At 43.2% G+C, this 25,510-nt stretch overlaps 2 protein-coding genes across 17 annotated transcripts in view; one reads left to right on the top strand and one right to left on the bottom strand.

The window, feature by feature from the left end:
- Positions 1-390: 390 nt before the first annotated feature.
- FBXO7 (F-box protein 7) lies at positions 391-13,590 on the bottom strand. 2 transcript variants are annotated; one of them, XM_039486098.1, is made up of 9 exons: positions 13,289-13,590; positions 11,045-11,348; positions 9,150-9,377; positions 7,426-7,567; positions 5,889-5,972; positions 4,174-4,269; positions 2,994-3,170; positions 2,244-2,281; positions 391-1,141 (listed from the first exon to the last, which is right to left on the bottom strand). In XM_039486098.1, exons 1-9 carry the CDS (start codon positions 13,408-13,410, stop codon positions 737-739), a joined length of 1,596 nt encoding a protein of 531 aa, XP_039342032.1. In that variant the 5' UTR covers positions 13,411-13,590; the 3' UTR covers positions 391-736. The 2 variants fall into 2 exon arrangements, with proteins under 2 accessions (XP_039342032.1, XP_039342037.1); XM_039486103.1 differs by lacking the exon at positions 13,289-13,590 and adding an exon at positions 12,458-12,588.
- Positions 13,591-13,674: 84 nt separating this feature from the next.
- BPIFC (BPI fold containing family C) overlaps positions 13,675-25,510 on the top strand; it is a 59,957-nt gene continuing 48,121 nt past the window's right edge. For 5 of the 15 annotated variants that reach the window (XR_005584054.1, XM_039486147.1, XM_039486140.1 and 2 more), the window contains exons 1-4: positions 13,675-15,614; positions 19,461-19,691; positions 20,447-20,596; positions 24,941-24,995. The gene's annotated coding sequence lies outside the window, so the exon portion shown is untranslated. Of the gene's footprint in view, positions 15,615-18,268; positions 18,325-19,460; positions 19,692-20,446; positions 20,597-20,652; positions 20,740-20,961; positions 21,030-24,876; positions 24,996-25,510 lie in introns of those variants that run through there. The other 10 variants (XM_039486134.1, XM_039486183.1, XM_039486155.1 and 7 more) reach the window with 10 other exon arrangements.

The following is a 25,510-nucleotide window of genomic DNA, read 5'->3' as shown; positions in this document are numbered from 1 at the left end:
GCACTTTGTAAGTTTTGCTGCAGGTCGTTGCATTTTGCTTGTGCTTTTGTTCAGACTTCTGGATTGAACTGTAGCATGTTTTTATTCAGCTGTTGTAAGATGAAGTGTTTTGTGATATTATTTCTGCAGTAAAGAAATAGCCCTGTATTCTTTGTGTGCTGAGTCCTACACCAAAATTGCTTTTTAAGTAATTTTAAAAAGAACAAAAACAGTGAACACTTCAGACACTCAAATGTATCTTGTAAACACCAGTTCTAGCATCTTATACAGGGTTGGAAGAGAAGGGTTCCCTTATTGAGAGGCTTTAAGCCAGGTGGATTACAGAAGCCATCATATATCCCAGTGCACTTAATTCAATCACTCAGATAACAAGAAGTCAGACCAGTGTAACATTTGTGCTTAAAGTGCTCTTTATCTGATGCAGCAAATATCAGGCCAACAACCTTCTGCTCTCTAAGTAGCACTTCACAGATGATTAGAGAGGGGAAAAAACAGTAGCACAAACTTTCAAGTCAGAGCTCCTTTGGAAATAGCACTGAATTTTAGGTGGTGCAGCGTTATCACTTCCACAGAGCTTAGGTGAATCTATACCTTGTGGTCAAGATACCCTTGTGCCCATGAATTCTCACCATAATCAGAAGGGAAGGCTGATGTTAGTGCCCTGATGGGATCTCCTCCAGTTAGAAAGCAAGCTCAGGAATTAAAATTTAGAAACCCGTTAAAGGAAGAGTGGCAGTCAGATGAATGAACGGCGGATGTCAATTGGGCGGCCTCGGCTAGGTCTGGCAGGAAATCTGTCATTAGGACCAGCTCGCCCTGGCAGCGTTGGATTTGGCCCTGGCAGAGAGCCAATCGGATCATAATGTGGTCTGAATGGAGGAAACTGGCCTGGCGCCTCCCCTGGGCCAGGAATGAGCGAGTTAATTGGGTCTCCAACATATGGAAGAGTTGGTCTCTCATCATATTCTCCACCAATGATCATTGGGGGGTAGATGGAGTTAGGAGAGAATGGGTTGGGAGGGAAGGGGTTTGGATAGAATGGGTTGGGATGAAATGGAATGGGATGAGGAGGTGGGGGCAGGAACATCATGTGCCTCCATCTCAGGTTTTCCTTCTTCTGCTTTAGTTTCTTCTTGTACAACTGCAGAAAAGAAAAACAAAATGGAGTTTAAAATTCGAGTAGTGCTCATTGTACTAGCTTCACCCACATTGGATTTCCTTCACACTTGTTACAGGCGTAGAGGGCAAGGGAGGACTCCCCTCCATGTTCTATCAGTTATTTACAATATGCACATTAATGATGCAGCTGTCCGTATTCAAATCACAGCAGGACTGTCCTGATTCAGCAGAGTCAGACCATCCGTCTGAGCATTAGACTTTTCTGTAGAAAAAGGCTCTGACTTGGTCTGTCTCTCTCTTTTTGGATTCCCATCAAATTAGAACCCAAACAATACTGATTCCTTGGATTTATTTTAAACCTCTATGGCCAAATTTATCCCTGGTTTAATTCCACTGAAATTGTCAAAGTTATACCAAGGACAAATTTGGCACTTAATTTTGTGTGGTTTATGGCTGCTTTGGGATCTAAATATTTGCCTAAAATCATCAAAAAGCCACCTTAGAAATGAAATACAATAGAGACAGGGCTAATTTCCCTTAGCCCCACAAAGGGCTACTTACAATTATACATGCATCATATTTTAAGATCCTTGGGTGAAATGTAAAGTTTGTGCCATTATACACATTTTAGACAGGAAAACTGAGATAGTGAGCAGTTAAGTGACTTGTCCAATGTGCCATAGCAAGTCAGTGACTCCTAGTCTCTTGCTCTAATCACTAGAGATTACTACTTCTCTAGCTGAAGAGGTCATTTCAGAATCAATAGTAATGTCTCCAAACAGGCCCTGGTATCTGAGACTCAGTCACACTGTTCTAGAACACTGCTGAGATTCTCTCTTGCTGGTCTCAAGGTCTAAAACAGCAACCCTCCTTCCTGCCAAGGACTGCATACAGCTCCCTGCAGAGATCCTCAAATCTATTCCAGGGTGTGGCCAAGGAGGGCACTAGGAGTGATGCAATGCAGTTTCTCCTGAGTGGGCTGAACATGATGTGCATATGAAGATCTCAGTTCCCTGCATTTTAGAACCTAATCTCTGCTCCCACTTAATCTCCAAGCCTGCTGCTCATTCTTAAACAAGCCATGGAGATCTATCCCAAAGAGAACATATATAATACCCACATACCTCTTTCCAGTCTGTGTCACGAGGCCTAGCAATTTGATCTGTGAAGGGGCAAAAATTAAATAAGCATTTTAAAAACAAAAATCACATTCATACCAAAGTGCATAAGTAGATAGTTTTTGCGAGGGTTTACAAATAATGTAGGTAATCAGACCTTAAGCACCTTTGTATATATAAAGTCAGTATCCTTAAACTGAGACATTAGGACTCCTAGAAGATGTACGGCCAGGAGCCATTAAATCTATTAATTCTCTCTGCTTCATACCAAATTTCAATCTCCTGTATCTATATATCAACTACAGAAACTCTAGACATATTGTCACTGCCAGTGTCTGTGTGTGACAGCCCTTTGCCTCTCAACCCATGACTGCTTAGTTTCCTAAAGAAGTTCTCTTGAGGGACACTGGCAAAGGTTTTTTCCCTCTCCCCAGATTTGCAATAAAGAGCCTGAATGTTTCTATAAACAGCTGAAAAGTAGGCGACTCAGCATCAGGTGATGGGCCAGCTCTCTGTGGACCACCAGCAAGTGTTTGTAAGATTATCAGTTGCCCACAATCTAAGAATCACTGAAGGAAGCATCTGTCAGTATTATGCTTTCAACTAGCCAACACAATTAGGCAATATAATGATTAATAAATTTACTCTCCATTTTTAGGAAACAGATGTAGCAAAGGAAGCCTCTTGTCAAATTCATCTTAAGAGGGCCCTTAGGTGGCAGACCTATTAGGGAGAAAGGGTGCATGTAGGAATCACCTCGGAAGTCCCGCAGGTACATAAATCTCCATAAAAGCTGGTCATTGGAAGCTGTGTAGAGGTCCCGGCAGACAGCAGACAGAGAGAGGAGTGAACGGATGTCCAGAAGTCGGAAAATCCGTAGCTTCAGTTCTAGAGGAAGGACTACCAAGCCAAACACATCTGGCAGGTTCAGAGCTAGAATGGGAGGTGAGGAGAAAGCAGCATTATTTGCAATAATTGACTCTCATTCCCATCATCAAGGGGCCATTTCTTGGTTTGGAAACATTTTCCCTTAAGTAATTTCCCATGGAGCTTTCAGTTGCATTACTTAACTCTGGAAGTGCTATGATGAGACTTACTATGACAGATTGAAGAGAGAGACTTTCTGCACATATGTGAAGTGGACAAAATATGACCATAGTACTGGCTATGCTCCACACTATTGTCCCTCAAACTTAAGATGCTGTAAGAAACTACTCATGTTTCACAGACTACAAAACCGAGCAAGAGGTTGGAAAGGTAAAGGCAGTATTTGTCTAATTCCAGTAATACACATAAACCACATTCAACAAAGAATCTCTAATCCCATGAAAACGCAACAAAATCCAAAAAATACTCCAAGAGAAAGAATTTATCATTGAGTTTGTCTTCGGATTGCGAGGCTGAGATTTAGTCTGGCAATTCCTGTATAAACAAACTATGCTTTACTATTGCCATGCAAATCACCAAACTGGGTTGCTTCACACCATTCCTTCCAACATCTCAGTAACCAACCAGTAAGCATGTCATCCCACACAAGATGTAATACTGAACAGCTTTTCCCCAGCCTGACAAAGGAACAAATAGACTGCACAGAACTTCATCCAAGGAATTCAGCACTTTAAGCCTGGTTGCTACTTTGTCATCATCACCATGGGAAACAGTCTTTCCAGCTGTATCAGCAGTGGCATAAATCTTCAGCCCATTAAGTGAAACCCAAATGTTCTATTTAATTTGAACTACACAAGCAATTTCAGATTTTTAACAGTTTTATTAACATTCCTAAAATTAGAAGATGACTCATTTAATATCTTTAGAACTAGGAATATTTATTCTTACTCTCTATGTAGCCAGCACTTAGATTATTCATGACTCTTTCTATGTAGGCCTTTGGATAGATCCCAACTGATAACATACCAATTCCTTTTACTGATGTTACCTTGTCGGGCAGCAGCCAGAAGAGGGTACACCATCTGGTCTTTAAAGAGGCGGGATAGTTTCTGAAGATCGTTGTATACCTCTCCAACATTTTCTTCTATCAAAATAAGAAGACCGAGTTTAACTTCAACAAGTTGTTAAACAACATACAAGGCGGAGAGGTTTATGGGTTACATTTTGTGTACAAACAGAACTCTATAGTTCATGAAAGTTTTCATTTTTCATATGAAGGAATCAACAAAGTAAAATACTTTATTTGGGATAGACCAGAATAAGAGAACAGGCACTAGAACCTGGCCAAATCTATAGCAGGGGTGAAAGAAACAAAGCTAAGAATCCTGGCTGATGTATTATTGTTTCCGTTATAGTAGTGTGATGGAACCTCAATCAAAGATCAGATACCCTCCGTGTTAGGTATGCTACAAAGCCCTTTGTCATCCTGCTGTGACTACACTGCGCAGCAAATATGACATTAAGATACCTGTGATAAGCCAGAAGAATAGTTTGAGAAAAGGATGGAGTTTCAGCCTTCAGTTGGGAGTTCCTTGCATTTCTGAGATTGAATACTACGTATTTTTCTCCTTTAAATCATCTCCAACAATCCAAAAAAATCAGACATTTAAATATATAATCAGTTTTAAAAACAAAAAAACCCTCTCTGCAGTCCTATCAAGACTTAGAAGTTTCTTAGCAGATCACAAGCCGGTGGACCAGGTCAGTAATTAAGAAGTGTTGCCACCACAGTAATAATGTAATGGACCAAGTCCATATCATATATTCATAAGTAGCCAAGTGTTATCCTTTTGCATTTAGAGACACCAAGAGTTTTTCAAATGAAATTTGCTTACAGACTCTTAACACTTTTGTCAGATTTTAGCCACAGAGCAGGCATATACGCTTGAATTGTTAACCTGACTAATGAGGGGCTGACATGAATGGTTGCCCATTCTCTCATTGCAGCAACAAAACAAAAAGATGCTGCTATGATCTTGGCTACACTTCACTGTTTAGCTATCCTTCTGTACCCTTTTCAATAAAATCTTATTATACCAGGATCTGGGACTACCCAGGATGCGGTGCAGTGAAGTGCAGCTACTGGCAACAAAGCAGGCATGTGTACTTTAGAGTACAAAACATAGTCAGACCTGTGCTAATGTAAAATCCAGATCTTTTGCATTGGATGTTTCCCCAATTTTGGCATCCTGGACTCATCTAAGTGGTCAGCACACACTTTCTAACAGGAACAACATTTACAATAATTGCAACGTTTACAGTAATTGCAATGCCATAAAGACAGAGCTGGCATTAGCCACATTGAACCCCCAATTCCCACAAAAAGAGAAAACAAAAACAATGAGTCCTGGATGGTTCACCATTGCTGCCTTAGAAATACCTATATACATCCATATATTTAGTTAGAAGCCCCATGAAAAAGGGATATAATCCAGAAGAGGCCTCATGGCCTCTCAAGGCTCTTCACTTACATAGCAAATCTAGGAAATTCAAGTAATCTTAACAGCAAAATTCGACTTAGTGGCCACCCTTCTATATTCCTTTTTCCTCACCGCTAGCTGCTTCATGAACTGGCCGTCACCCACCTTCTCTTATCACCACCTTTGGCATCTTGGGCCTCTCTGTCAAACGTTTGCTGTCTGTGTTAGTCCCCTCCCTCACTTTTCAAGCTGGCTGTTTTCTAAAGTGCCGCATTCGAAATACCTGATTCCTGAAAGCAAATGAAGGATGCTGGCAACAGCTGCAGCCTCTTCACACTTTTAATCTCGTTGTTGATTTTTAATGTTGCTGCAAATGCCAAAGAAACAAACAAACATGTTGAGAGGCTACAGAGACCATCTCATTACTACATTATCCTTGGAAATAGTTTAGTTTTCCTTCTCCCATTCTCCTTCCTGGGAAGGGGGGAGAGGAACTGGACACATACAATTCTGACAAGCAGATAGCTAAACCCATTTTACCTCCCCCCAAAAATAAATATATGCAAAATAGCATAGAAGAGAGAAAGATCAGTTACATACAGCAGTTTATCAGTTGAAATAGTCACAACAAAGGTAGGAGATGGCAGTGATACCCCATGAACCATTCTTTCTAACAAGGTCAATATAGAAATCAAACTGTAGCAAGGAGTCATTGCTCCTGTTCACTAGATGAACACTGTACACGAGGCAGTCAGTGCACTGCTCCTCTCCATCACAAATTCAAGTGAGCAAGTCCCCTGACTTGGCCAAAGGATTAGATTTAAATCCTGGACAGCGAGAAGACATGCTTCATCACATATCCTGGGAGAGCCTAAGTGCTTATGCATGCTGTCTTGGATTTTTTTTTAAACTATATATGTACTTTCCATTGAAGTGCACATTTCTGTATCTGAGGTTAGAATCAAGCCCAGAAGTAACAATGCCTTTGCAAAATGTGGAAGTGTCCAAAATGATGAGTAAATTAGGACAAAAAATACTCCAAATAACCTGGAAATCATTTTAAGAGAAACAAATGGCACTAATTTTCTGGAATTAATAGTTCTGATTAACTGAAAATGTGGAATGAAGCTTAGGAATGTTGCTGAAGTGATTTCTTGCTGAATCAGCAAAATAAATAAGTCTGGAACTTGTCTGAGACATTTACAAATAGCAGGTGATACCGGTATGTCTTTTTTGTAATACTGCTAATCCCATTACGTCTATTTTAACACCTTGTATCGTACTTCATAAGTTCCCATGAGTCAAAAGAAGGAACAGATAGGTTTGCCAACATGCTAATCAAAAGTGAACACTTGAGCTGGCTCAGTAGCCATAGGGTATTGCTCTGTATTGATAGGTGGGAGACCTGGGATCGCCACCTAGGCAAGAAGGAGCAAAGCACATTCAGAACCAGGAGGGAGCACCTTTTCTTGCTCAATTGATTAAGAAGCTAAAGATTCAAAGGAAGTCTAGTCTCATCTTCCCTTGCTGGAAAATGGTAGCTGTGATGTAGCACCACAAAGAGAAAGGGGGCAGGGAGGGAGAGAGAGGGTGATTCCAGCGGGGAAAAGGATGAAGTAGCTTCATATAACAACACATATATATATATATATACATATATATATATATATACATATATATATATATATATATATATATATGTATATATATATATATATATATATATATATAAATAAAAAGAGAAGAGAGAGAGAGAGGGAGGGTAAAAAAGAAAAAAATAGTCAGATCCCAGAGACATTTCTAATGCTTGGCACAGTTACCATTAATGACAATAAGATCTCCCAAAGGCACACAGGTCAGAGCAGCAGAGCCATCTTCACAGAGGGGATGAGTGTACTGCAGTTTATAAACACCTCCACTTCTCCATTTCTCAGGCATAGATACTGCCTTTGCTTCAGTCCCCTGACAGTAAATGAAAAGATAAACAACACTGTATTCCTGAGCAATCTGACCAAGGCTGAGAAGAACTAAATTAAAACATTAACAGCTACTCAAATCCCAACAAATGTGTGTGTGAGAGAATAATTAATATGTCTGCTCTACAGAGACAGACTACTTTGTGGTGTAATGTGGCATAAAGGTTTTATCAGCATAAGCTTGGGGTGGCCACATTAACATACTTCTAGCTTCACTGCTTGTGAATATACAAGTCATCTTAAACTCGTATCAATCAAACTTTTATACCACAATTCACCATATATTCAGTACATGGCACAGGCTGCAGAAAATTAATATTAAGAATGTTTTAAGAAAGGCTGTTGGGACAATTTTCACCTCTCTCCCAGTGAAGCCAGGTGTCTTTGCCTTCATGAATCCATGTTTATTATATACACATTACTGGTTTGACTATGACTATATATTTATTTCACACACATACACAAAAACACTGTTAAAAGAACATTAAGGTTACAAAGTCAAGCACTCAAAAGTTAGGGAATGCTAGAATTAAGAGGCCTGTGCAACCTTAATTGGGCCTCTCCGTGCATATGAATGATGATACAATCTTTCATTGCGTGATCATATACTAAATTTTCAACAGGAGCCCTGCCTCATTCACTGCATAAGATGGACAGTACTCACTGAACAAACAGCTATTCAATATTGTTTTCCCCTCACTGAACAATACACAGCCCAAAGCCTTATTTACTGTACATTATTCAAACTCTGCTCTGATGACAGAATTATTAATTTCCTCATGGGCTTTTCTATATGGCTCTCATTACTATAGTATCTGTGTGCTTCACTCCATTTGTTTCCTCACAATTTTGTGCAGCAGCCTCAATTGCTACTTCCAAGACTGCTGGCTGAGCTGAAGAGACATAGCTCACAGTGGCTATGACTAGTGCATGCTAAAACTAATAGCCAAAGGGGGAGGAGAAATGCTCATCATATGCAGAGATATGAACTTCTTAGCCACAGTAACTATTATCTGAAGTGAACACCAATGAAACTGTCAAATTGTGGGGGAAGAGGATTGTAACAATCCATGGTTATAAATCCTGTTCCCATATATATAAAAGGAACTCATTATTCCAAATTAGAAAGCAGGCAGTCAATATACAATGCTGGTATGAAAGACAAACGCCAACAGGGGCAAGGGAGGAGTACACAAAGTTATTGATCACTGAAAACAGAATGATATAAATGCATACATTCTCCACTTCTAGGAACTGAATTTAAACATTACCTCCCCATAGCCAAAAATAAGTAGCTAACACCCTTCCCCTTTCCAGTCAAGCAGGGAGGCCAAGGATTGAATAAACATATAGACTGGACTACTGTCTCACTCTTAGAGGTTGTACCACTATTTCATCATTGAGGAATGTTGCCAAGATAAACTAGGGAAGCTGGTACTTCAGCTTACCATGCTGCTGAGAAGGATGTAACAGTACATCTTTAAGCACAGACACATGAAGAACAATATTCCAGATATTATATTTTTCTCCTACTAAGTGGGAGGTTTCCTTTCCAGTTTTGCACTTACCTGTGGTACATAACCTGTCTCCATCATGAGAAGATGTACCAGAACTATCAAGGCATCTTTGGCATTGGTACATTCAGCAGAATGGTAGAGGGTCTCCAAGGAGTGTGGCACTTCCCCATCCACAGCTTCACTGCACAGCATTGGCTCAGAAGGATAAGAACCTGTACCCTCCTCCAGATCAACGTCATCTGGGACTAGTCCAGAAGCAAACTCTAGGCTGGATCCTGCCTTAAAGGGAAAGTAATACAAACAAGGTGGCATTCAGAAACTTATGCCTACATGGATTGATTTGATAATCCTGCTAGCCCTTCCAGTCTTCTTTCAGCTGTGAAGCTCTGATTTGGGAGTACATACTGGTCAGTCACTCAGAATTGCTATGCAGAGCTCAGAAGGATATTACTTTTGAGTGATAACTTTTCTCAAATATAAAAGGGGGGCTTTCTTGCACTACAACACAAAGCAACCTCCAAGAGATAGAATATCTTGGGGTTAGGGCACTGGACTTGATTCAATTCTTGGCTCTGTCATAGACTTCCTGTGTGATCTTCACTAAGTCACTTAATCTCTGTGCTCAGTTTCCCACCTGTAAAATGGGAATACTACTACTTTTATCTGTTTTGTTTAATTTGTAATACAGGCTCTTCAGAGCAGCATCTTTCTATTATGCGTGATAAATGTTCTACATACAATGGGCTTACATGCTCTACTGTATTACAAATAAATAATGTATTAAAGCACCATGAAGATTCTTACAGCAGGCTACAGGGGCACAACTCTACACAGTATGGCATCACCATTTGTCAAAATTCAAGGCAGCTGACCAAAAGCGACAAGACTAAGACTGGTCCAGAATGCCCAAGATTCTTTGTAAATGAAATTATTCCCAGCCCCTTAGATCTAATTCTCAAAAGAGTATCCCCCACCCTCCCCCAAAAACACCATAAAGGTTGGTGGCCTCACCATACTTTCCCTTCTACCAAGATGGCCCTAAAGTCAGACATTCAGATTTTATAACATATAGTATGATTAAATGCCCCCTCAAAACTGCCTGAGAAAATTCAAAAGAAGCGATTTAAACTGTTTTCCAAATTTTTATACTTTTTTAGTTTTGTGGCACATAAAGGAGTACATGGAAACTTGCTCTCCATCTTTTCCTAAGTTTTGGGAGGAAAGCCTACTGGAAGGAAGGAAGAAATTTTATCTGAAACACATGAAATAAGTATGACTACACGATTTCCTCCCTCACCCCTTAATTTATCTTAAGATTTATTTTTCAAGTTTTTACATTAGTGGCCACAAAGATTGTAACAAGATGCTCTACATTTCTATGTTTTAAAATATAGTTTCATGTGTTGGAACCAACCCTAAAGTGACACATTTCTTAAAAAGAAACTGTTCCTGCAGAATATTCCACTTCATGACAAACTCTTTAAACCATGGATACTATTTCAACTGATTATAAAATTGCTCTCTCCTCCAGTGGACATTATTTCAGAATGGCTCGGTTGAGGGCTTAGGAGAGAAAGAAAGTACTTGTGGAAAGTATCAGAAGTGTCTTTTTAAAAGGAGACTGTGGAGGTGGGAGAAGAACTCACTCCTAGCTCCCTTGAAAAGGGTGTGTTCTGCATAAATCTGATTAGCAAAATCTAGAGATATGCAAAGGACTCAAATGGAATTTGAAACATCTTGGAACCACTTAACGTTTCTGACATGCACAAGGCTTAACAGATTATATACACAGACAGTAATTGTAAAGTGATTGACCATACACCAGGCAAGCACCTAGAACTATAATACTTCAAGGATGCTCCCTATTATAAAGTCTAGCAACCAGCACTCAATGTGCTGTCTCCTCTTGTTTCCCAATCTGTGTATCTCAGTCCTTAAGTACTTACCATATCAACCCTCTTCTGAGCATCAGTCTGAGCTTTATGGTCTTCACATGGCCCATTCTGCCTTTCTTCTTCTGGACTGTTGGCCTGACCATGGCTGGTGGTCAAGGTGGACAGTTCGTGATTATTCTGGAGTGGGGGAGGAGGAGGTGAAGATAAGGATGGGGGTAATATGGGTGCTGCATTGGTCTCGTCCAGTAACAAACATATCATATCTCCAGAAACTATCCCATATGAAGCCAAGGTCTCATGGTCTCCAGTGAGGGCATCTTTGTTGTTCAATGTTATTGAAAACTGGGTATCAGAACTGCAAAGAGATAGAAAAAACCGCAAGGCCACGTCTGGTAGGATCAGTTTAAGTCATACATTCAGATTACACAAATGTATGGTATGATTATTAATGGTTTTGTTAAACCTAAGTACTGGTCTGATTAGTCACATGCCCAAAGAAGCACTGGGAAAATAAACGATGGGCACAATATAAAACCAAGGTACAGGTTAATGTGATTTTTTTAAACCTCTCTCTTTGTGTTATGTTTGTTTTAACTAACTAAATCACAGAACCTAGAAATCTTGGGTAGGTTTAAACCTCCATCTCTGAAAAACAGGTAACTGCCTCAGTCTGCAATGTACCTTATAAACACATTCTAGGAAGCAGCCAATTACCCCCAAAACTAACACTAGCTTCAGCAGCTTTAGGTCAAAGATTTTAAATGAATCACTGAGGCAGAGTATATTTAAAATAGTTAATTCTTGAAAATATTTCTATGCAAATATCCTTTAGCTTGCTCAACATGAGGGTCTTTGGGCAAGACCTTGAAAAATAAGGTCTTTCCAGAGACAAAGATTCCATGACATTTTAATAAGATTAATGGTTTATCCTGATGTCTTAGGACTGGGGGTCAGGATCCCTCAGGGGGACTCAAGGATATTACATGGGGGTCAGGATCCCTCAAACTGGGGGTCTCGAGGATATTACATGGGGGTTAACAAGCTGTGAGCCTCCACCCCAAACCCTGCTTTGCCTCCAGCATTTATAATGGCATTAAATATCTTATAAAGTGTTTTTAATTTATAAGGGGGGAGGTCACACTCAGAGGCTTGCTATGTGGAAGGGGTCACCAGTACAAAAGTTTGAGAATCACTGCTAGCACATGTATACCGCTTGTGAAGCACTCTGGGATCCTTCAGAATGAATATGAAATATATACATACATGAAAACATGAATGCAAATATTTTATTGCTATTAGCCTGTTGAAGAAGCTATTTTTTGTTTTGTTTTTAAGAATCATTTAATAGCTTTTATTCTCCTGTAAACAAAATCACGAGCCTTTCACACACAAATCTTTTCATGATTGCTGACACACAGAGCCCGCTCTAGGAGAAGGCTATACAGCCATACTAAACTGACATACTCTAGCTTGTGTCACACAGAGGAAAGGTTCAGTTTTGGTCCACAAATGTACAATCAGAACTGAGCATTTCAGAGGGGTGTCTGAGAATAACTTTCACTTTTAGCAAACTCCCTACTGCCTCTTTCATTTCCATTTCGGTGCTGTGGGATAAATGAAACCGAAAGCGATGAGTAAACACGGGGCATTTTATCCTCTTTTACTTCTGACACGTGATTTTTTTGGCGAACGGTTCGGCAGTGACAGCTCTGGATCAGGCACAATCCTATTGCCCACAGCTCGGGCGCAGCAGCGGGGTAATCTCCCAGCCTGCGCCTCAGCCGAGGGATGGCGGAACCCCGAGACAGGGCAGCAGCGGCCCGAGGCCCGGCCACAGCGTTGCCAACCCCAAGTGCCCAAAACCCACGAGCCAGGCCCCACGAAGCCACGCGAGTGTCCGAACAGCTCGGGCGGGGCCCGGCCGCGGCGCGGGCTTGTGCCCCTGACAGGCGTTGCGCCTGCTGCCGGGCTAGGAGCGCGACTGCACCGTGAGCTGCGGCCCAGCGCCCCCCGCCCCCGGGGACCAGGAGACTCGCGACAAAAACCCGAGGGCTGGAAACGCTGCAGCCAGGCCCGGGGCGCGCTGCGCGGACAGTCCCCGCGGGCGGCCTCGGGGCGCTGCCCAGCCGCGCCACAGCCCGGGCACCCCCGGAGAAGCCCCGCCCCCGCGGGCAGCCCTGGGCAAGATGGCTGGGGCACGGCACGGCCCCGCCCCCCTGCTCTGCCTGGTACCGGCCGGGTGCTGCCCGCCGGCCTCGGAATGGCCGCGCCCCCCTCCCCCTTTCCTCGCGCTACCTGTAGCCCCAAGTGGGCAGCAGGGCCTGGCACAGCTGCGCGCGCAGCTCCCCCAGCGTTGGCTCCGCCCCCTGCATCTCGAGCGGGGCCGTCCGCTTATGCATCCGGACCCGGAGCTTCATGGCGGCGGCGGCGGCTCCTCGCTCCCCCGTCAGGCTCCGCTCTGCCCGCTCGGTGGTGGCGACGGCGGCGGCGCGGGGGCTGCTGGGGATTGTTGTTGTTTTGGTTGGTGACGCCCCGCCTCGCTCCAGGGGAGCCCGGCCCCGCCCCGCCCTTAGGTGTTCAGGGGGCGGCCCCCGCCCAGCGCTCCCCGCCAACGGTAACGCTGAGGGGCGATGAGTCGGCGCTCACCGCAGCAGCTGCGCACTTCCGCGCATGCCCGCTGGGGGAGAGGCCGGAGCCCGCCCAGCTCGAGCGATGATTCGGTGCTCGCCCGGCTGCCCCGCACGCGTTCGCAATGCGAGCCCAGGGCGGGAGCGCGAGGCTGCTGCCTGGGACGGTGGGAAATCACGTGGCCCGTCTGTGCTGCTGCTTAGAGGGCGATAGCCTCTGGCTGCTTTGGGGCATCAGTTGGCAGCTCCTCGCCGAGTGATGGCCACCCATTGCTCCCTGCCTCTGAGGGGATGCTGAGTGGGTGAGGGCCCCACATCCATGACCTCAGGCTGGGCCCTGCCAGACCTAGGGCATCCCCTCCCAGGCCTCAGCCCTCTCTGCAGCGTTACCACCAGTATTGCTAAAGCTGAGCATTAACATACCCGGGTCTGCCCCAACCTGCCAGCCCCCACCCACCTCCGAAAAAAAAAAAGGAAAAAAAAAGAATTGGCAGGAAGGCGCTTGGCAACTTCTCTCCAGGCCAGGTACACTCCAGTGGTAACAATCCAGCCATAAGCAGCATTAGCTGATAAAGAACAGCAAAATTGCTATGCAAAATTGACTAATTTAAAAAAAATCTAATTATAAAATTAGTGGATGAAATGGAAGTAGTGGGTAGAACATGTCTTGACTCATCTTCAGCAACGCATCTGATAGTATCTCTTGAAATCTTCCTCCAATATGTCAGGGCTTGCCACAGCAAAACATCTGTTGACTTCCTTGGGGAAAAGACTGGATTGAATATTTGCAGTGTCTCATCAATTGTAAACTCTGAAGTACCATCAAATGGAAGAGATTCTCAGCTTGGACAGTGGCTGAAGGGATTGCTCCAGAATTCTTGCTTATTCCCATTGATTTTTATTATTATATTGCAAAGAAGCTGGCCTGTCCATAGCATCCCTGAAAATTCATCCATCTACATATCTTTTACCTACCTGGTGTTTTTTCCCCACTCTACATTTCCTGCATGAGACTTGAACTTGCTGCTAACAAAGCTTATATGGTGCCATCCTTTGAGCTTCCTGTGGATTGCTTTTTGGATTACCTGTTCACACAATTTTCTTTATAGTTATCATTGCTGCCAGGAGCATCAGTGAGTTGCAAGCTCTGATGGTGGTGTTACCTTAAGAGCCAAGTGGTCTTACATGCCAACCCAAAATGTATTCCTAAAGTGTGATGGACTTTCATATTAACCCATCTATCTCCCTCCTGGTCTTCTTCCCCACCTTGCACTCACACCTGGGGAAGACCTGTCTCCACATCTTAGATGTGAAGAATGTATTTGTTTTTATCTAGACTAGGGAGAGATAAGCCCTCCCAAAAGTCCAGTAGGTTGTTTGTGGTGTATGAGGAGAAATGTAAAAGGCAGGATCTCCACTCACAGATTAGCCAAGTAGATTATTTTATGCATTTGATTGTGCTATTATGTGTCTAGGATCCCTCACCAACAAGAATTGAGGCCTACACCACTAGAGATATGGATGCTTCTGTAGCCCATCTTTAGGCTAGTGCCCATTGGTGAGACTTGCAGAGCAGAAACTTGAAGTTTAATTCCCACCTTCACTAAGCACTACCCCTTAGACTTAATCTCCGGTTCAAATGCTGAGGTCTGAGAATTTGGTGCTTCAGCCTCTGTTCATCTTACAACTCCTCAGCCCACCTTCCATCTTGGATGGTACTGCTTCCCAGACACCCCCTAATAGTGGTTCGGTGAGCTTATCATAAGGGGTACCAATCCCTTAAATATGAATGCACAGAATCAACTCTTAAACAACATTACCAGTAATAACCTTTCTCTCTTTTTCTCCAAGAAAATTCTCTTGCAGGAAGTTATCTGCAACCTGGGACTGTTGACAGCAGGAGCAGCATGTTTTCCTTAGGAGACTGGCTAGGCTGACTTTCTGTTTATAAAGAAACAGCCCTCATTGGTCTTGCAACAAGCAAAAGAGACGAGGTAAGGTGCAGCAAGCTTGGGATACTTTGCAAAGGTAGAAGAAGTACAGCAATGGTGGGTAAACCTCAGAAGATTCAGTTTGTATATCCACCTCAAAGTACATCTTATTCAAACGTTACAGCTCTTTGGTCTGCAAAGCTCATGGGAACAGGCTTATCTTTGCTGTTTCAGCACTTCTGGTTCTCTCAGCCAGCTGTAAACAGGGAGTGCAGAGGGGTGAAAAAAATATGTGCCTAAAACTGAGGCACAAAAGTCCTGTACTGTGTCCCATTTTACCGAATTTCTCTGCAGGAAAAGGAGACTGAAATAAAGAGGAAAGAAACGACGAATTAAAAGGAACGTTTTGTTTTGGTGGTTGAATATCCCTTTTTTGGTCAGTGACAGACCTGGTACTTATTATAGTCTCCTTTATGCCATGGATGATAATATGACATTTTGAGCAATGTTTTAAGCATCTCTCCTCACAATCCAGGGTACTGATAGAAAGTAATGTGGCACTATTTCTGCGGTGTTGGAAGAATGGTAGGCCAACCTGGTCATAATCAGAAAGCCAGATATGTCAAACATGAGTGAAAACTTCTGCAGGTGTGTTTATTAATCTCACCATAAACCAGGTGAGGTGAGCAACACAATATAAGGTGCAGGCATACACTCCACACAACATTAGGTATTAATTTAGCAGGAAAAACTCCATACAAAGAAACAATGAATCACAATGGAAAAGTTAAAATGCTTTGCGCAGCTTCAAAGCTTTATCCACACTAAAATTAAAATGACTCATAACCACCAATCCCTTAGGCATATCCTCTGAGTTGTGTTTATAACGTCAGGCTCCTGCTTCATGAGCCTTTGTAAGTAATGCAGAATTTAAGCCTTGTGTACATCAGACAGTAGTACCAGTTTAGCTTAAGGCCTGGGCTACACTAGTGGGGGGGGTCGAACTAAGATACGCAACTTCAGTTACGCTATTCATGTAGCTGAAGTCGAAGTACCTTAGTTCAACTTACCTGGCCATCCTCACAGCGGCGAGTCAACTGCCACGGCTCCCCCATCGACTCTGCTTACTCCTCCTGCCGAGGTGGAGTACGGGCGTCGATTTGCGGATCGATTTATCATGCAGATGAGACGCATTAAATCGATCCCCGATACATCGAACACTACCTGCTGATCCAGTGGGTAGTATAGACGTACCCTAAGTCGTGATTTTAAACAGATGCAGTTAAACTTGGCCAAAAAGCTGTGTTGACACTCTTATTTTGACTTAAACCAGACTTATTTCCATTTGGCTTGTTGACTAAAAATCAGCTGAAGGTAAACCAAAATGAGCCACTCTTAAACCTAAATAAGAGGGTCCACAGAGGGGTTTGCACCAGTTTAACTAAATCTGTTTGAAACCCAATTGAAGTTAAATAGGTGCAATTTTCTCATGTAGATAAGGCCTTAATTTTAGACCACACTCCCTCATAAATCTTAAAATGAGGATGGGATTTCACATCCATCAGCACCTCCCTTGGTACCTTTAGATAAAGGACAAACTATCAAAAATCAAAGGAGTCATAAGTATACTACTTCCTCTTTCCCTTCCACATTTTTGTAAAGAGGCTGGCATTTGACTAAAAGTACACATCGGTAAGCATTAGACCCTCCTGAGCAAATATAAAGTGTACTCTGGGAGGAAAGGCAGGCATTGAGCCAAACCAAGAATTAACCAGTTTAAGAAACCTTCAAAATCTCCACTCTCCCCAGCCAAAAAAAATGGATGTAAATGGGATTTCAAGCCCTTCAACATGATGCTAAGCCCCAGTGACACAAAGGGTTATTCTCTGAGATGGGTTCATGTCTGGGGAACCTCTATCATGAGCAGGATTGAAATGACAAAAGAAGGTGTTCCTTGATTGGGAGTCACTAAAGGCACCGTGGCTTATAGACTCATTTTTCTAATTACTACTTTTTTGAACAGAGTTCAAGTTTGAAACTTGCTATGGCCATCCTTGTAGAGGGTGTGCTCTCTTAAATTTGTGGTCACTAACGGAGAATTTTAAAAATAAAAGGTTATAAGCAACTGAAATGTCATTTCTGGGCAGGCTCAGTGGGCATCTCATAAGATTTTTGTACAAAACAAGGAAGAGTTGAAAATTGTGGGCATGCATAAATCACAATTAGGCTCGATTTTCGCAATATTCTGAAACTGAGTTTTAATTTAAAATAAAAATCTAAATTTCATGTTTGTTTCTGTTAAGAATATATAGCCATCTATATTAGGTTCCTCCTGTGCCTGAGGATGTGCAGTCATGGACTCCACTTCTGGAGATGGTCAAGAGTTGGGCAAATGCCTGTGAGGAGCATTCCCCTTCAGGAGTCACCCAAGCTACAATCCTCCATCTGGGGTCTGCACTGCAGATACTCCAAGGCCGTGATTTAGCCCCTAGTTCTCTTACTCTTAGAGTCTTCCCTCATAAGCCTGACCTGCAAATCCTTGCTTTTCTGTGTGTTTCTTCTTTCTGCTACTCAGAACTGAATTCACAGTACAGTCGAACCCATTTATCTCGACCTCGGTTAACTTGCCAATTGTATTAAGTCGACGTTTTACAAGTGGAACCGCCAAACTCCCTCTTTGTCTTATCGGTTTCTCATCGGTTATGTCGATTCTTCAATCTCGCCAAACCCTAATATCTCGAGCACAGAAGAGCGCCGAATTTGCCACTTACCGGTAAACTACTAACTCCGGCGGTGGCCCTGCCCGGCTCCTGCCGCATCCCTCCCCGGCCACGCGACTCCTGCCCTGGCCCCGCGTCCCCAGCCGCACGACTCCTGCCCTGGCCCCGCGTCCCCGGCCGCCCGGCTCCCACCCCGCGTCCCCGGCCGCCCGGCTCCCCGCGTCCCCGCCCCCCCGGCTCCCCCCGCCCAGCAGCCCAGCTCCCCGCGTCCCCAGCCGCCTGCTCACCGGCCACCCAGCCCTGCGTCCCCAGCCGCCGGCCCCCCGGCCCCGGCTCCCCGCGTCCCCGACCCACCGCGTCCCCAGCCGCCCGCTCCCCGCGTCCCCCGCCGCCCGGCTCGCCGCCCGCCCGCCGCCGCCCGCCGCTGCCCGCTTCGCCCGCCTCGCCCTGCTTCCCGGCCCGCCGCCCGCCTCGCATACCCGGTCCCGCCGCCTGCCGCCCGCCGCCCCACTTCCCCGGCCGCCCGCTCCCGGCTCCCAGCCCCGCCCCCAGCCCCGTGGTTCCCGCGTACCCTCCCGCCCGGCCCCGCTTCCTGGTTCCCGCCGCCGTCCGCCCGCCCCGCTTCCCAGTCCCCACCCGCCCGCGGTCCTCGCCGCCCGCCTGGCCCCGCTTCCCGGTCCCGCCGCCGCCCGCCGCCCGCTTCCCGGTCCCGCCCGCCCCGCTTCCCGGTCCCCGCCGCCACCCGCCCGCCCGCCCGCCCGGCTGCCGCCCGCCCGCCCGGCCCCGCTTACGCGGTCCCCGCTTCGCCTTATCTCGATCATCGGTTAGCTCGACGCTTTTTGGCAAACCCCTAGGCCGGCGACATAACAGGGTTCAACTGTAGTATTCTAAAAGTGGTCTCATTAGAGACATTTAAAAAAGGATTTTTACTTTCCTGTTTTGGGACTTGATGCCTTTGTGTAAGCAGCCCAAAATATATTGGCCCAGATAGTCACAGGCTGATCCCTAGATACAGAGAGATTTCCACATGAAGCTCTTCCTTGACACGCAGAGAACAATCTCCTCTGTAAAACCATCCCTAGGAACCTATACAGATCTTTGCATATGGTCAGGATCTACACAGGGAAAGGGCTGGAGACTATGCAGAATAGGTAACATTTATTATAACGGTTTATTATTTGTATTGCAGTGATGCCCAGAGGCCTCAGTGAGAGTCAGGACCCGACTACACTAGAGGCACAACACACAGGAAGGCATGGCTCCTGCTCCAAAGAGATTTCAATCTAATTTAAGACAAGTTGCAACCAATGAGTGTGATAAAATAATGGGAGCACTGGAGGAGAGAAGAAAAGGTTAACAGTCATAAGCTAAGGCTGGTACATAGGCTTACTGTGTGCTCAACTTGAAGGTTTTAAATCATGTGAGTGGTGGTGGTGGTAGTTTTAAAATAAATACATAAAATCAGCTGTCCACAACAGCTGCTCAACTTAGTCATCATTAGCTGTCTGATTTCTTTAAGCATCATGGCTGTATCATCTATTTTACAGCTCTGTGCTGCATAATAGTTTTTCTGGAGCTTGCTTCTCAGCATCAAAAGCCCCTATTAAGGGTGTTCCCAGAGCTGCAGCAGGCAGGGAAAGCCCTGGTAATGTGGCTCCTTTGGGAGCCCTGCTAAGGAGCACCAGGGGCCCCAGAGCTAGTGCAAAGGCACAAGTTCTCCATGCAGATAGAGTCCACAGGAGGTCATTGCTTTCTGCAAATCTCACTCAATCTGCGAGGCTCAGGGGGCAGAACAACTGCTTATCTTGAAGATGGGTTGGGGGTAGCGTTGCGTCCCTTGTGGAATGGAGGAAACTCCACCAGGAGAGCCTCATGGAGTTTTCTTCTCAGGCCCTCTCCCATGGGTATTTCCACTAGTGGTATGGGTGGGGATACAAGCCTTTTTACACATATAGCAAGCTCATATCTATTTTGCTGTGACTATTCCCCATAGGTCTCTGAGCATTCCTGCTAGTGTCCCTCTCCCATTGTCTAGCTAGGTTTTAGATTCATTTCCCCCAAATATATTAGTTGGCATTTTTCCAGGTTGAATTTCAAGTGTACATGAAACATTAAATCTTCATGCTATTGAATCCTTTCTGATGGGTTTTTATTGTTTCCCTGTTGACCGAACAGCAGAGAATGTACATACATACATGCTCCTCTGTGTGCCACAGTTGGAAAGATTGGAGTAAAAAAAGAACTGAATAAAACAGCTGGGTTGTGTGCTAAAGGCAGGCATTGGGGTAGTGTGAAGCAAAAGGGCTCTGCTGGAGCACAGGCCAGGTAAATGCTTTGTTTATTTACATATTTGGGTCAGTTGTGCTTTTCTTTGTGTACAGTTGGGATTTCTTGGCTGAACTGAGGAGCAGCACTATGGAGAAGAAAACTCTTCAGTGCGAAACCTCCTGTCCCAGCGTGGACTGCAGGTGAAGAATTTTGAGAACAAGGTTGTAGAATTTTTTTGTAGAAGTAGCTTTATAGAATGTTGGAATTGTGATCATTTTAAGATCTGATTCGGCTTTATGTGACTGTCATATCAGTACACGACTTGCTGTATCAGAAGCTGTTTTGGAGCCTTTGGTCTGTGTTTGTTAACGCATAAGTTGGTTTAAGTGGTAACCTTTACTGAAAGCTATCTACACTTTTAGGGATATCATTCACAAAGAAGCCATAAAACATCAAACAGGAGAACCCAGACTGTTTTATCTGCACACTGGTAAATACAGTAACTTGTTAGGATGAGATTTATAAATGTACATAGAAACAAATGAGTTTCTTTTTCTTCTTACACTTAAAGTGAAAAGAAGAGAAAAAAATTAAAGGAATGTTTAATTTAAATGAGGTAGTTGTTTTAGTCCTATTCCGTTACTGGAGACAAATATCAGAGCAATTTTGTGTGCCACTTTCTGAGGTAAACATTTACCTTGCATATTATATGATTATTCTAGGTAAAGTTTGTTGGTTGGGGGAAGCAACTGGAAGAAATGGTGGAGATATCAGCCCCTGGACTGAGGAAGTGCAACCACTGCTTGTTACTTAGGTTCACAATTTGGGGTTCATGTTAGATCATAAGCAATATTTGGATGTGCAGACAGGATCAGTGACTAAAATTGCTGGTTTCTATCCCCTTTTATCAACAAGGGAGCAATCTTTTCTTTCAGATACCGATCTTGTTGGAGTTATCCAGGCCTTTGTCACTGTGAGATTAGACTAATGAAATGTGTGCTACATCTTAAAATCACTTGGAAATGTAAATTAATGCAGAATGTGACTTCACGCTAAGTGGTGGTTCAAGTGGACATCACTTTACACATACTATATCCTGTTCTATTTTGGTTCCTGTTCTATGCCCATCACTACGCTGCTCACCTGCACTCATAATCTGTGCTGCTTCTGATTAGTTTCCAAGTGGAATGTGTAAGGTGTCAGCTTTGCCGATAAAGTCCTGAATGGTATGGGACTTGCTCCTGGGATAGATCGATATCTACTTGTGATACCACAGCAGCTGCAATCAGCGGAGGTCCTCAAACAGTCCCCTGCTTTCAAAGACAAGATAATGCTGGCAGAGAATTCTTGTGTGGATTCCTCAACTCTGGAATTCACTACTCCATTTGACCTCCATTTGATTCTGATTTTGCTGATTTCTAGGGCATGCTGCAAGGCTGGTCTTTTTGGTTTTTGGGGAAGGGCTAAGTTGAGGAATGTTTTGGCTCGGTATGGGTTGTAATTTGTAGAATGATTCTGTGGGGAGACCTTGATATGGTGAAAATATCCTTGTGTTTGGGATTTTCATCACTGGGTTGGTGTATTTAAAATGATTATAAAAGCACCTTAAGCTTTATGAATCAGTGCTTTTTAAAAGAGAAAGAAAGAATGCTGTCTTTTTCCCTTCTGTAGTTAAGGATCTTTTGGGGCCAGATTTTCAAAGGCTTTTAGGCACCTAAAGAAATAGATAAATGTCTATTGAGATTTTCAAAAGTGCCTAAGCAGAATAATTCCCTAGCTCCCATTGAAATCAGACCCCTAACGCGCTCAAGGACTTTTGAAAATTCAGCAAGGTGTCTAGCTGTATCTTTGGATGCCTAAATATTTTTGAAAATCTGTCCCTTTGTCATTACATGAAATAATATTCCTTTTAATTCATTCATGCTAATTAAACTAAAGACAGTTGTACAGTAGAACCTCAGAGTTATGAACACCTCGGGAATGGAGGTTGTTCATAACTTTGAAATGTTCATAATTCTGAACAAAAGTTATGGTTGTTTTTTCAACAATTTACAACTGAACATTGACTTAATACAGCTTTGAAACTTTACTATGCAGAAGAAAAATGCTGCTTTTAGCTATCTTAATTTAAATTAAACAAGCACAGTTTCCTTACCTTGTCAAATCTTTTTTTAAAACTTTCCCTTTATTTTTTAGTATTTTACATTTAACACAGTACTGCACAGTATTTGCTTTTATTTTTATTTATATATATATATTTTGTCTCTGCTGGCTGATTGTGTATTTCCGGTTCCAAATGGGGTCTGTGGTTGACTGGTCAGTTCTTAACACTGGTGTTTGTAACTCTGAGGTTCTACAGTAAGTGTTTTACAAAAAGGGCCAATGTATTTGGAGTAAATTGAATATTCCTACTCTAACCAGGTAATAAAATTGTATTACCTAATAACTTTATATTTTGGACTGCTTAAAAATTCTCAGTAGAAGGATTCCAGAAACCCAGAGGATCATAAATATTAGAGATGAAAAGACTTATAATATGGATCATATTTTAACATGAAGTATTTTGTTGTGTTGACCACCTCCTCTCCTGTTCACAACTGTGCAATATCACTCTGACAGCTACAGTCTCTGCTTACATAAGAACATGGGAAAATAATGTTAGGGAAGTATTTAATGTATATTTTTAGCTGTCTTATAATGCAGCATAGCTGCTGGAAACAGTTGCCATCATATGACCAGTCAGCTGTCCATGGAGCATCAGTGGTCCACAGACTGTAGTTTGAAAACTTTGGATTAGCTCATCCAATGCATTACCTTATAAGATTATTCCCTATTGTAAACTTTCTAGTGTTTTGTCCAGTAAAATTTTAAAAGTCCCCATAGATGTGGAAGGCTACTGCACGCCTATTGGATCTCACTTTCAGCAAGATTTTGCTGACATTAGCCTAAATCAGTGGTTCTCAACCTATTTACCATTGTGGGCCGCATATGCAGCAATCTGTGTATTATGTGGGCCACATCCACAGAATATATATACTACTCGTATGGCGCTGAGGATGTCACATAGGCCACACGTGTGCTAATTGGGCCACAAGTAGCCCATGGGCTGCAGGTTGAGAACCACTGGCCTATATGCACTAAAAGGTTCATACAATGTACCAGGACCACCCAGAGAGGGGGGGGCAAGTGGGGCAGTTTGCCCAAAGCCCCACAGGGGCCCCCACAAGAATATAGTATTCTATAGTATTGCAATGTTTTTTTTAATGGAAGGGGCCCCTAAAATTGCTTTGCCCCAGGCCCCTGAATCCTCTGGGCAGCCCTGCAATGTACCTCTTTCCTAATTTAAGACCAACCACTCAAGCCCAAAAACTGGAATTAGCTTCAGTCATTACTCATGGTGGTGAGCTGTGCATAGCTATCGTAGAGTTCTATGATATGACACAGTGGGGTTGCAAAGTCACCCTGGAAATTCTCCACTGCCTAGCCCATCATATTCAGTGGAAACATGATGTTACTGCAGCATTTTTGTGCTTTCCACACATGTGGAGGTTAGGTCAGTGGGTAGGGTGGCAAGACTTATCTCAAGTATTTTGTAGGAAGCCTAAATTGCCATTGTTCACTGATTTGAAATTAAAATATTATTGATTACAATTATTGAAAAGGTATTAGTCTTTGATGTTCCTATATGACTATGCTTCTGAAATTGTTTTAACGTGAAGAATGCCGTGTTTTTTCCTGCACTAAGGGAAAACAGACTTCAGTAAGAGATTTTTTACATATTGGTTGAAATCCTGTAGCTATGCATAGTTGCACCATTTGAGGATGTGACCTGGTTATTACTTATGATTTTATTTCCAGCACAGATATAAGTATATTGAATACCTTTAGCTAGGAAATTTGTTTGCTCTAAGTGTAAGGCCAATCTCTTCTGAATGATGTTTTTGTAAGATGAATATGTCATTCATATTTTCTGGATGATTAGAGTAAATTATCATAAGTCACCAAGACCAGATGGCATTCTTTGGAAAATTCTGAAGGATCTAAAAATTATAACAGCTGAACTAGCAAAAATATGACATGTATTATTAAAACAGCTGCTATACCACTATTGTTTGACGATAGAAAGTGCAACATAAGTCTTGAGAAGTATTATCATTATTACCAGGGGACTGGACAGTAGCCATCTTCTGAAAAGTTGCTAAGGATGATCTCAGGAATTAGAAACTGAGGAACCTTACTTTATTATCTGGGAAAGTAGCACTGCTGCTCAGGGCATTAGTAAGTTGTGATGGTTTGTGCATGAATCTGCATTGTTTAATCAAAAATACTGTTAACAGGTCATTGTAAAAGAAGATGCTGAAGTTTTGGTGCATTTTCCTCTTAAACTTTCTCACCCTGCAGCATGATGCTAACCCTGGACTCAAAGTGAGGATTACACAAAAAGGGCTGGACTATGGTAAGTCAGAGGCTTCCAACAGTTACATTGCAAAAGATTTTATTGACACACTATATAGCATCCTTAATACATGCACAATGTGAAAACAAACTCCTGAAAGATTATGAGTCAATAGTAGTCTTAAAGGAAGGAAGGTTTAAAGGTGAAATTAGAACAGAGGAAGTAGTATGGTGTGAGGAAGTAGAGGGTTCCAGATAGACAAGAGAGGGCTAGTGAAAGAACAGCTTTGTAAATATGGAGAGTCAAATGGCAAAGTGGAAAGTGTTGCTGGAGCAGAGCAAGTGCATGAGGCAGCTGTTGGATGTGATGTGAGGAAGGTAAAATGGAAGGTAAAAACCAGAGGAACAGTTTTTTGAATTGAATCCAGGAATAATGCAGACAGGAAGCCAGTGAAGGTATTGCAGGATAGCATTAATTTGGTCCTGCCTCATACAGCCAGCAAGTAACTTGGTCACTGTATTGGATCCTTGAAGTTAGGTAGTAGGCCATAAAAGAGGGAGCTCAATAGTCAAGAT

This window comes from Mauremys reevesii, linkage group 1 (genome assembly GCF_016161935.1).
Source record: "Mauremys reevesii isolate NIE-2019 linkage group 1, ASM1616193v1, whole genome shotgun sequence".
NCBI classification, from domain to species: domain Eukaryota; kingdom Metazoa; phylum Chordata; order Testudines; family Geoemydidae; genus Mauremys; species Mauremys reevesii.
Note: the sequence above shows the minus strand (reverse complement) of the source record. Positions and strands in the feature narration are given on the sequence as shown.

Coding starts and splice junctions, on each gene's coding strand:
- FBXO7 (XM_039486098.1), bottom strand. CDS start 13,410: ATGAAGCTCCGGGTCCGGATGCATAAGCGGACGGCCCCGCTCGAGATG. Junction 11,349..13,288: donor CTGCCCACTTGGGGCTACAG/GTAGCGCGAGGA, acceptor ATCTCTTTGCAG/TTCTGATACCCAGTTTTCAA. Junction 1,142..2,243: donor GTGACACAGACTGGAAAGAG/GTATGTGGGTAT, acceptor TCTTTTCTGCAG/TTGTACAAGAAGAAACTAAA.